At 40.4% G+C, this 11984-nt stretch overlaps 1 protein-coding gene across 1 annotated transcript; it reads left to right on the plus strand.

The window, feature by feature from the left end:
- The first annotated feature begins 631 nt into the window (after positions 1-631).
- ivd (isovaleryl-CoA dehydrogenase) lies at positions 632-11984 on the plus strand. The gene is made up of 12 exons (XM_083792632.1): positions 632-873; positions 3999-4088; positions 4301-4352; positions 4821-4990; positions 5372-5465; positions 6618-6748; positions 6955-7051; positions 7589-7682; positions 8823-8904; positions 9001-9105; positions 9573-9645; positions 10604-11984. The coding sequence occupies exons 1-12, from the start codon at positions 742-744 to the stop codon at positions 10735-10737; spliced, it is 1254 nt and encodes a 417-aa protein (XP_083648758.1). The 5' UTR covers positions 632-741; the 3' UTR covers positions 10738-11984.

An 11984-nucleotide genomic window follows, 5' to 3' on the forward strand; every position in this document is an offset into this window, starting at 1 on the left:
AAGGAATGCCAAGCAAAAATAAGTTTTATTGTTATCTGTACATGTATATACATGGATGTCCCTTCCTTCACATTGTATACTCTCTGTCATCATCGCACCTGCTCCAAATTGCCTGCCGGGTGTGCGGTAGTCTTCTCTCTATCTGTACATACACAAAATGTAAATAACATGTCAACATTTAAATACAGCAACAAACTAAAAGAACAAAGTATAGGCTACTGTAAACACTAATGTCTTAAAGGAAATATCCTATAGATAGATATGTTGTCACGGAAACCGTCGACAGCATGATGTCACGTCACCCTATAAAGTTAGTATGGCACATCAGAGCAGAGTTAGTAGGCTACTGTACATCAGGCTTTAGTATAGAGTCTGTCGTGGCCAGTCCACTGAGTCCAGCTCCGTTCACTCCCCAGCTATAAGGCCTCCCCGAATACGAGCCCTTATAGACTCCTCTCCCCATAGGAGATCTCGGTTACACATAGATAGATAGATAGATATTCTAATCTTATCGTCAAATACATCAATAGAAGCCTTGGATGTCGTGCAGCTTGTCACCTCCCAATCACATGGTGGTGCTAATGCACAACCACCGCTGAAATAGCACGTCTTGATCGCACACGTGAAGAAGACTAACCTCCAGCACCAGTTCTGGAGTTTTGTCAACCCAGGAGGAATTATTGTGTGATTGTATTTCAGTCGTGCTTGTGTTTGTTTTGTCACCCCTGTAAGTGAGCGGTGATGTTTGCCCTCAGGAGCGCACTGCGCCTCGGCTCGAGGACGATGCTTATCCCGGCGGTAGCGAGGAGAGGATGCGCCGCCGGTGTGCCCGTGGACGACATCGTCAACGGACTGACAGAGGAGCAGATAGAGGTTAGCACCACCACCACCGTTAGCATGTGTGCTAATGTTATTGTGCTGTCTGAGATGATGATGCAGGCAGGCTGAGCGAGCGCTATGGTTTGTTGTACTGACTGTACACCTGCTGGCTGCAAGCCTGAGTTCAGCGCCCCTTAATAGCAACACTAGTCTTGGTTCCCGGCTTGTCACACAACACAAGGTTGAAGGGAGGTTGTCACTTGTCATAATAATAAAAGACACAACGTTCTGGCTGGTGGTGGTGACATAAAATGACATAAGGTGACATCTAATGACGTGCGAGCTGATTAACTCGTCTGTCATGTAGTATGTCATTGTCAACACACCACTCACTCACCAGTCACCACTAGTACTGGCACGTGTTTACTAGTGTTTAGTAAAACGCAGGAGAACAAACTGCGGTCTTGTTTTCCCACAAGGGAAGCGGACACTTCAGATTATTAGTACAGGAAATGATACGTCAAGTCGTCTCAACAGAACACAACACAGAGGGAATACACTCTAGTCTACACACACAAGGGGAGGAGGGTGGGGGCGGGGTTGACTATGAAGTGTTTGATTGGGTGACTCACATTGGTTACCCTAAAAACTAAAGGTTCTGTATCAATCTCTGTCGCACACATTAAATAGAAAAATGAATAAATTAGTGGACTAATACACATGCTTCTATACAAGTGGACTACTGCACGATGGTAACAATTAAAGCAATTGACATCCTATCATGCTATGTCAAGTAATAACAATGCTATGGAGGCTCAGTTGACCTTAGTTGTGGATCAAGTTGACCAGGAGCTAATAGTCACAATTCTAAGACCACCAGTGTTTCAATAGGAACAGTGAATAAATTAAGTGACACCCCCCATTTCAATCTATGCCGGGAAAGACATGAAATGGGGTTGGTTGAAAGAGCACTCGAATCTATAGTACAGTGATGCTCATGCATTAATGCAATACTGTATACTGAATACACAGAGATGAAAAGAAAAACGTGAACGTGATAAATCAGATTAGTCATTCATCATTATATACGCCATGTGTGCTGTGTTCAGATTGAACGGTACAGGCCTGAGATGCTTGACCCATATTGTGAGGTGTTCTGGCGGCTCTGTGGAGGGTCCTGGCATAGTTTGTTTTGGGGTCCACTTGCTCACAAGGACATGTTGAGTGATCGTGTTTATCCTTTGATGGAAGTGTTGAGGTCTCTTCCAGAATGCCAATGCCATCTACAGGGCATGAGGTGTCACTGAATGGTTATATGAAAGTGTCATGCCACGGTTCAGTCATCCTGGCTAAAAATAAATAATTGTGTGATTCACAACATCATCTCAATAATAATCTTAAATATACCAGTAACTCGCCCCCTAAAGGGCAAGGTCGCGTGCACACATCCGTCTGGGCGACGGCAGACTGCTGGGCGCCCAGATCAACATAATGGAATGGTCAGATCAACATATGGAATGAATTCTGTACTGGCCATATATGGAGCGTGGAGTGTACAGGGTTTGATGAGGTCTGATCAACATAAGGAATGTCAGAACAGGTCAGCTCCATATATGGAGATCTAAGGGTGGCAGCGGGGCAGTGTCTTGAGTGTACAGGGTTTGATGATGGCCCAGGTAGTGCCGGGCCTGGATCTGTTTTGAACTAGTGATCTAGTGATTTAGAACTAGTGATCTGTGATCACCAGCAGGTGATCACAGAATCTACCTATTTAACCTGATATCCAAGCATTCAAATGGTAATCACATTATATTACCCCTGCTTAAATAGGACATTGTGTGAGTCTGTTCTTAATAGATAAAATAAAGTCCAATGATACCATTTCCTGGTTGTCCCACAGTCCCAACTGCCTGTAGCTCTACACAAACAAATGAAAGTCCGGAATGAAATGGAGTCAAACTCAGTGACTCTACAACCTAATGTAACCCGATAAGGGCTGTTCACACTGAACACTATCACTATAATATCAAAATCACACCCGTGTGAAGTGAGGGGCACTCTTATCCTCAAGAAGGACTCAAAAGTCAAAACTGGCCATTCATTATCGATGGCATTTAATGTTTGTGTTTGTGCAATGATGTTAAACTGGAAATTCATTACCAATGGCATTTAATGTTTTGTGTTTGGACAACATTTGTGTTTACACGCATACTAAAAGCTGGGCATAGGAGGGGCTAATGTCCCTCAAAAATATAGTTTTAAGAATGGTACTAAGTCAAGTGGATGGCACGGTTCACACCAACTATAAGAAATACAATGGTGAACAAATATATATATACATAGCACATTTCTGTCATCAATAGTACTGGACTTGTGGCCTACAGAATTAGAGGTGTCAAACCATGGTCCTTTTCAAATACCACTAGATTGAAGAGCTAACATGTCAGCACATTAACTTTTTCTTGCTTTAGTTGTGCTTGTAGAGGTTTGAGAATGTGCCCAGTTCCCACTTAATTACTGGCACTGGACACTTGGAAGTAACACTGGTTGGCTTTACAGCTTTTTCAAGTCGTGTGTGAGGACATGATTATGCTGATAGTGGAAGTTCACCACACTAAAATTAGTGTTTTTATTGCAATATAAGATTATATATTTTATCTCTCGTCCCTGCATGTGAGTCTTATAGCCTTTTACAGCAGGGGTATTCAACTAGATTAGGACGGGGGGCCCACAACTGTAGAATGATTGTGTGTGTGTGTGTGTGTGTGTGTGTGTGGGGGGGGGGGGGGGGGGGGTGAACTGGAAACAGCTGGAGAGAAACACACACAGAGTCTGTCTCATTTCTCTCCAAAATAATATGACAGAATATGATTAAGGACTGCTGTCATTACGGTAATCTCACACAACAAGCTTTTTTATTTTATTTTATTACCCTGGTGTTAGTTGTAGTGCTGTTAGATGTTGTGCTCTACACATTACCAGCATCAAAATACTTAATATTTTGTTTTGTTTGAATGTTGGAGCTCCATATACTGTACGTGCAGGGTTTTCTGCTGGAAAACATGTAGTTACATGTATTACTATATTTCTATGTAATTATACACTTTAACTTGTTATGCACAGACCTGTTCTTATGTGCACCTAAATTAACCTGATGAATATTTATTTTGTCTAAACAGCTTAGGGGGGCAGTTCGAAGGTTCCTGGCAGAAAAGCTCGCTCCTTATGCCAATGAGATTGACAAGGAAAATGAATTTTCAAGAATGCGGGTATGTTCAATTTATAGTTTTATTTAGTTTGTTTTGTTTTTACCATCATCAATAGTAACTTATGCCAGTAGTCAGGACCCAGACCATTTTGTTTCCCACCCCTAAGTCAAGGCCGAATATGGATTTGCTTTGTTTGTTTTTATAATGGTGTACCACTGATCCATTGCCTTTTAAATACCATTATTTAATTATTGGGATGGTCTTTCCACTAGGATTTCTGGAAAGAAACGGGGGAGATGGGACTTCTTGGCATAACTGCTCCAGGTATGATGGTTAGATACAATATTAAAAAGGTATTATCGAGTTTATAATATATTTATCAATGATGAAATATTGTCGTGCAATTTGTTGTAGTTCATAGAGTAGTGTAGTTTTTTTTCTTGAGGTACTGCTTCATATACACACATAGATACATACATAGTTGTCATCTTTAGTTTAAAGAATCCTGCATCATTCAAAACTCATGCAGCTTTGTCATCATCACCTTGCTAATACCTGGTCCTCCCACAAATTATAGTCTTGTATCACGATGCACTTTTGAAAGGCTGTAGGCAAGGCAATGATCTAACCATTAAGCTAGCTCATACGTCTCCAAAAATATAGCCTATTTGTGTGGCTACACTGTAATGCACAGTTGCACACCCTATCTTTCAACCCCAACACTTTGCTTGCGTTTTCTTTTTTATCAAAGCACTGAACTGTAAACTATTGTTTTTTCCTTCTCTCTTCCAGTGGAATATGGTGGCACAGGTTTGGGGTACCTAGATCATGTCATTGTCATGGAGGAAATGTCACGAGTGTCCGCAGCTGTTGCCCTTAGTTATGGTGCACATTCCAACCTGTGTATCAATCAGATGGTGCGCCATGGCAACGAGGAACAGAAAGAAAAGTACCTGCCTAAGGTCAGTATGAGGTATCATTCATTTGTTAAATTCTTCTACAATAAAATAACATCACCATATCAAATCCGAAACATTTGAAGAATATTCAGAGATCCCCTTTTGAATATATGCACTTTGTCCTACGCACCTGTCGTCAACCTTTTGAGGTGTGCATCGGCTTTTTCTAAAAAGCTTTAATGTCCTTGCCTTTGTGTTGCTATTTTCTTTCTTTTGATTTTTTTTTACTAGAGAATGGAACATAACCAGGTCTCAATGAGTTGAAATCCTGGCTCGGTGTATTCTTGCCTTGCTTTGTTTAGGAAAATAAATAAAATACAAATTGGTAGGAAAAAGAGGATAGTTTACCCTTTCTGTCCTCAAAATGAGCTTTTGTGTTACTAGTTAATCACAGGAGAGCATGTAGGAGCCCTGGCCATGAGTGAACCCAATGCTGGATCTGATGTCGTCTCCATGAAACTCAGAGCCAAGAAGGAAGGTGAGATACCATTCTATGATAGAGTATAATTCATTCATCATCCTCAATCCTTCGTTAACCCATTTTGGGCGGGTATCCCTTTTGGTGTTAGCATTATGTTATGCTATAGAAAGACATTTTTAGAATCTGATCTCAGGTCAAAATGGGTTAATGTTAATGTGCAATCCCTGAATACCCACAATGTGCATGCACACAAACATTTATTCTTTCCGCAACAATATTATGCCACAATCTAAATGATATATTACTAGAACACTGAGTACGGAGGGAGATGAGTGGGGGTACTGGGGTCATTAGGGTTGTGATGTCAGCTGGCCAAGGAAGCAAGTGGAAAAAAGCTCAGTGGACAGAATCGGAAATTACATAAACCTACTGAAAGTAAAGTAATGGAAACTCGCATGCATTTCATGAGTTTCATTCAACATGAACATTAATTTAAAAATGCCGCTGATCAGGCCAAGAGGAGAATAGGGTGAGGGGAAATATTCTAGATAAAATGAGATGAGTGGGCAGTGGCGTGTGATTCTGAAGAAGGGATGTTTTGTCATATGTGGGGAAACGGAGAAGGCATTAATATTAATAGAATTTCTGGAGGCTGTGAGTGAAAAAGATGAGGAAAATAAATCACACCTGTGTGAAGTGAGTGGCGCAACTCCGTCCGGAAGTTCCAGACCCACAGGAACACGGCCAAGGTGCTGGCCCGATTCCAATTACCCAAAAAAAAAAACATGATCATCAGGTACTATGATTATACTAAGATGAAGATATTTTTTAATGCTACAATCCACACCAAACTTGGCATAAACACTGTTCAGGGGTCTGCCATGACAATATCCACACCAGGGGCCACATGTGGGCCTCGATAGGGGCCCTCTTGACCAAAATAGGGGCCCTCTTGACCTGAACACCACTGTTCAGGGGTGTACCTACCGTGACAATAGTCAAACAAAAAGAATACATTGTGCACAGCCGCACACATGGTGCACTATTCATGTTTAACACTTCAAATTCCATAACTCGGTGACCATCAGCGCAATACAGGACTAGGATTTGAAGGCTGTATAGTGGCATGAAAATCTAGTCATTTTAAATAGCCTTTTCCTGGCTAACAATAAAGCAACCATTGACTTGAGATCATGGTGGTTTGTACAGGTGACTACTATATTCTGAATGGCGGCAAGTTCTGGATCACCAATGGGCCAGATGCTGATGTCCTGATTGTCTATGCTAAGACGGATCCAGATGCATATCAGAAAGGAATCACAGCTTTCATCATTGAGAAGGCAAGTCTTCTGAAACACAAGATATGTAGTAATACAATAGAATCTGTATTGTGTGGAAAAAGGTGACAGAAAATAGCTCATCTACAAGCTCACAATGCATTGAGTTTTCATTTCTTTTGTCAATGACAATGCAAAAAAAGGTTATTTAATTATAATAGTTTTGTTTAACAAAAAATGTCTGTTATGTCTGTGTGACTTTCATGTAGGATATGCCAGGATTTTCTACAGCACAGAAGCTAGACAAACTAGGCATGAGAGGATCCAATACCTGTGAATTGATCTTTGAAGACTGCAAGGTCCCAGGTATGCATTTGTATTGTCATCTGTTTATTATGATTTTTGGTCTACAGGGGCATTTCAAGAATGTTCAACCAATAGGTTACAGATTGGGGGAAAAATAGCAGAAACATACAAACAAACAAACAAAACAAGAGACTTACGGCCCAGGCGGTGGCGTAACCGTCTGGGCACCCGACTGGTAATCCAGTCGCAGTGTGCCGCGGGTTCGACTCCCGAGCCCGACACGGCCTTTACTGCGTGTCTTCCCCCATCTCTCTCCCGTTTCCTGTCAGCCTACTGTCTGTCCCTTCAAAAACTAATAAAAGGCGTAAGCCGCAAAAAAAATATCTTAAAAAAAAAACAAGAGACTTACAATGAAAAGAGACAAAACATAACCATCAAAGAAAAAAGACAAAAACAATAAAGTAATATGCATTTGTATTGTCTGAGCTGATGTAGGAGGTTGCATTTGTTTTAACATTCCAGATTTTACTGTATTATGTGATCTGTGTGTAATTATTTTTGTCTCCATTAAGCTGTAGATGTTTTTATTTGTTTTAGCGCACCATGTCCTTGGCCCTTTGAACAAGGGTGTGTATGTGATGATGAGTGGCCTGGACCTGGAGAGATTGGTACTTTCAGCAGGACCCGTTGGGTAAGTCTGTTGAAACAATTTACATATTTTGAGTAAGGCTTTATTGTGTGCCTGCCTGGTACGTTTATATACTTCTGTGGAAACTTTAACACATAACAAAGGCAATGTCTAGAAGTTGCTTGCTTAAATTACACACATAAATAACATCAGGAAAGGAAAACATGAATGGGCACAGTAAAGTTCAACAACAGTACAGGTACAGTACAAAATCTGCTACGCCAGCACTAAGACTTGTTTACATCAGGGTCCTCCATTGTCAATTCATCAGATAAGTGTATGCAAAGTGTTTCCCAGCCTGCCTAACCTTGGTAACCTAGGCAGCTGTTGGAATTTAATTACCAGAGATGACGACTTTAATTTATGATGCTCGATATTTTCAACATCATCAAAGGCTCAAAAGTATTTCAAATTATGTACATACACGCACAAACTGTATTTAGCTGCTGTATAGATAGATTGTGGTTTCCTGAATTCAGCAAACTTGATCGATCATTTCACATTTGCTCATTAACATCTCATAGTACAGTTTAGAATTTCGCATTTCAGGAATCTGGCTCATGTTTCGTCCAAGGAGGCAATTTGATCATGCTGGCATCAATTAGACAATCTGACCTGGACTGTCCCCTGCTAGCTAGCCTTGCCGTTAGCTTGTGTCTCATAAAGCCACTTGAGAAAGGCAGTACTTGTGTATCCATTGACCGTGTGATTGGTCAGAAAACTATCTAGGTTGATGTTAAAGAAGAATAGTTGTGTAATGCTGAATTTATTCTACATTATGATGTTGTCGCTTGTCGAAAATAGATGTGATTCGTATATCAGCTTTTTTTTTTTTTTACATACTGGTAGATATGTTTTTTTTGCCCGGCTTTGTGTATTTGTGTGTACCCCGTAGTGATGATTTGATTGGCTGAGCACCCCATAGCGATATTTGATTGGCTGAGCAATGTACGTATCGAGGATAAAAAAAAAGAAGAAAAGTGAGGATGCCAATTGTGAATTGTGCTGATGTATCATGATAAGAGCGCCCCTCACTTCACACGGGTGTGATTTTTCTTTAGTAAATGTTTTTTCCTCCTCGTACTCGCAGTCATTTGTTTTCTATTTTAACAAACATTCCAACACGAATATCCTCTTTTTCAGCATTATGCAGGCGGTCATGGATTTTGCTGTTCCGTACCTACATGTCAGAGAAGCTTTTGGACAAAAGATTGGACACTTTCAGGTTTGAACTAATCACCATGTCCAACCTGGGAAAGACATTTGGTCAAATGAATGGAAGTAACTGGTTTCCTAATGTGTTAATTTACTTCTACTACAGTTGATGCAAGGCAAGATGGCTGACATGTATACCAGGTTAAGTTCCTGTCGGCAGTATCTGTATAATGTCGCCAAAGCTTGTGACAAAGGACATTTCAATTCCATGGTGAGTGGATTTTATTTTAAGCACTACTACTCTGTCGTCCAACTTTGAAACCGTTTGGATAGTTTTGTTTGTGTATGCATATTGTACACACATTTATTTTATTTCAAGTGATGTCATGTCTTCCCTCATTCGTAACCACATTACCCTGGCAAATTCTCAACAATCTTTGTATTTGAAACTTTTTATTCATTCATTTTAAATAGTGAAAATAACTGATATACGAGCTTGTTCATTGGCCTTTTATATACAGGGCTTAAGTTCCTTTTCTTCATTATGTTTCTATTCAGTCAAAAACATTTCCAGGTTGTCTAGAAGTGATCTATTAATCTCACAAGACATTCCCTTATTCAGCATCCTATTTCACTTTTATTCACTAAGCTGTGCTGACTAAATCACTGACTGGTGATTTTTTCTTTATGTCTCTGCAATATACAGTAGTAACCATTTAGCTTTTTTTTTTATTGCAGGACTGTGCTGGTGTGATCCTGTATTGTGCTGAGAATGCCACTCAGGTTGCTCTGGATGGCATTCAGTGTCTGGGTAAGTGCAAATCAATGGCTTCGATCAGTTGTTCCCAAACGTTTTTAGCTCGAGACCCAAAAAATAAATTAGATGTTTAATTTAACCAGGAGCCAGGACCCAAACTAGGTTATGTTAACCATGTCTCTCGGCTCTGTTCGGCTATGAGTGCTGCATTGATCCGCTGGACACTGACTCCCAGGGAGCTCAACCTCCTACCAGCGTGTCGCTGTTGTTTCAGCATGACTTTGATAGTTACTAATACTATAAACCACTATATTTGAAGAAACTATTTGTAAACACTACATTTGACTTGAAAAAACTGCTACATGAGCAAGTGAGAAGTGTGTGTACTGTTCAGAAAACCAGGAAACCGCTTGAAGCGGGCGGATGCGGTGGTGGTGGTTCATGCCGTGATCTGGGCACGTTCACCGGTTGCTATGTTTTAGCCACTTGGAACACCGGAGCACACAAGCACACACACACACACAACCATGCTCGTCCCCTCTCTCTCTCACAAGCACACGCACATGCACACACACACACACACTCGCACAAACACGTCACGATCATGTGCAAACTGTGACTGCACAGTGCTGCGGATGGACAGTGACACTGAGTCAGAACCGAAGCCTCAGTTGGAACGAACCGAAGCATCAGGTGGAGGATTTCTCACCTTCCCAGACCCTCGGAGATGTGACTGGATGTATGAGCCTGGAGCACAACCTCCTTAGCATTTTTATGAATCCTTTACCGTTGGAGTGGACCGGCTGGAGTGTGTTTGGATCACATTTCCGGGCGTATTCTTCTCTGGAAGTTATAGCATCATTCATAGGTTGGCGAAGAGTGCCCTCTAGCGCAATCACTGAAAACGCAAGAAGAGGTAGATCTATGTCCATGGCAGTCTTAATTCTCTGTGTGTGACCTTATTGTCTTCATAATCATAACATAGATTTTTTTCTCCCTTTCTTCCTAATAGGTGGCAATGGCTACATCAATGACTACCCCATGGGCCGATTTCTACGAGATGCCAAGCTGTATGAAATTGGGGCAGGCACAAGCGAGGTTCGCAGGCTCATCATTGGTCGATCTTTTAACAGTATGTTCAAATAGGTGGACCTGATATGGGCAAATGTCTCACTACAGACTGACCAGATTTCAGGACGCACACACACACACACACCCCAAAGGCCTTACACAAGCTGCTGTTTTTGTCATGATTCATGTTTTGTGAGATTTCAGCCCACATTTTTCCTTGGTTTGACTGATCGGTCATAGTGTATATCTTTTTAAATAGTACAAATTGTGTCATGAAATAGTTCATTGAGAGGTATGATTTATTTGTTATGGACATCGATCTCTGCTGCTTACTGCTTGTAGTATTGAATAGGCTTACAACTTCTAATTATGTTTTGTCATTACATCAGCCCATAAAACAAACTTAATGTTTATCCAACAGTTAAAACATAACTTTTATTTTTATAACATGGAACAAAGGCAAGCAATCACATTTAGCTGAAATGGCACATATAACACAATTTTTGATGCATAACTGGATATTCTGAACCATGTCAAGATCAGTTTCAGCATCAACATGACAAGCATTTGCTGTGCTGTAGCTCTTCTCTATTGTCCAGCTGGCACTTAAACTTGTTTATGGTCTAGTGATTTTGTATTACTATGTCATTGTTTTACAACAGTATGACATGACAGAGGCCACTATACATACAAATGGAAATGGTTCAAATATCCACCATCAGTGTCGGGTTAAGATTTTCACATTTCAGGTTAAAATATACTAATTGTACTGTGAACATTTAATGTGTAAAACGGTGAATGAATGAGCAGAGGAGTTTTCACAATACATACATTTGAATGAGCAACTCCTGCTGTATTTGCATTAACAAGCTCCAAATTGTGACACAAACAGCCTTGAGATTTAACCGCCTTCTGTTACTGAGTTTAGTCCTGTTTCTTTTGTCGTATTCGGCATCTATAAAGTGTAAAGTAAAACCCTATTTATGATGGTACTCTGTCATTCCCCATTGTAAATTATGTGTTGTTTTTTTGTATATAACCTGGATAGATTATATTGTAACTGCTGTTGATCTGTGTAGAAAAGTGTTTTTGATAAGCTTTACAATACAGACTGTTTATTTGGAAGGGACAGTGTATTAATGAACGGTATGTACATGTTGTAATGTAAATACACTGGATTCAGCTTTCCATCAGTAGTCCCTGACATGTAACAATAATATAAACGGGCAACAATACAAGAAATGGCAATTACATTTTAAGTTCGATGTAGCAATAATGGTTTTCTGTGCAAAAAATAATAAAAATGTTTTTGCATTTTTGGA

The sequence above is a fragment of the Protomyctophum parallelum genome (assembly GCF_964188405.1).
Source record: "Protomyctophum parallelum genome assembly, chromosome: 20".
In the NCBI taxonomy this organism is placed as follows: Eukaryota; Metazoa; Chordata; class Actinopteri; order Myctophiformes; family Myctophidae; genus Protomyctophum; species Protomyctophum parallelum.

What these genes read in the sequence shown, in the direction of transcription:
- ivd (XM_083792632.1), top strand. Translation starts at nt 742, where the DNA reads ATGTTTGCCCTCAGGAGCGCACTGCGCCTCGGCTCGAGGACGATGCTT. An exon ending in CTTTCAGCAGGACCCGTTGG is followed by an intron (nt 7,683 to 8,822) that starts GTAAGTCTGTTG and finishes CCTCTTTTTCAG; the next exon opens with CATTATGCAGGCGGTCATGG. An exon ending in GGATGGCATTCAGTGTCTGG is followed by an intron (nt 9,646 to 10,603) that starts GTAAGTGCAAAT and finishes TCTTCCTAATAG; the next exon opens with GTGGCAATGGCTACATCAAT.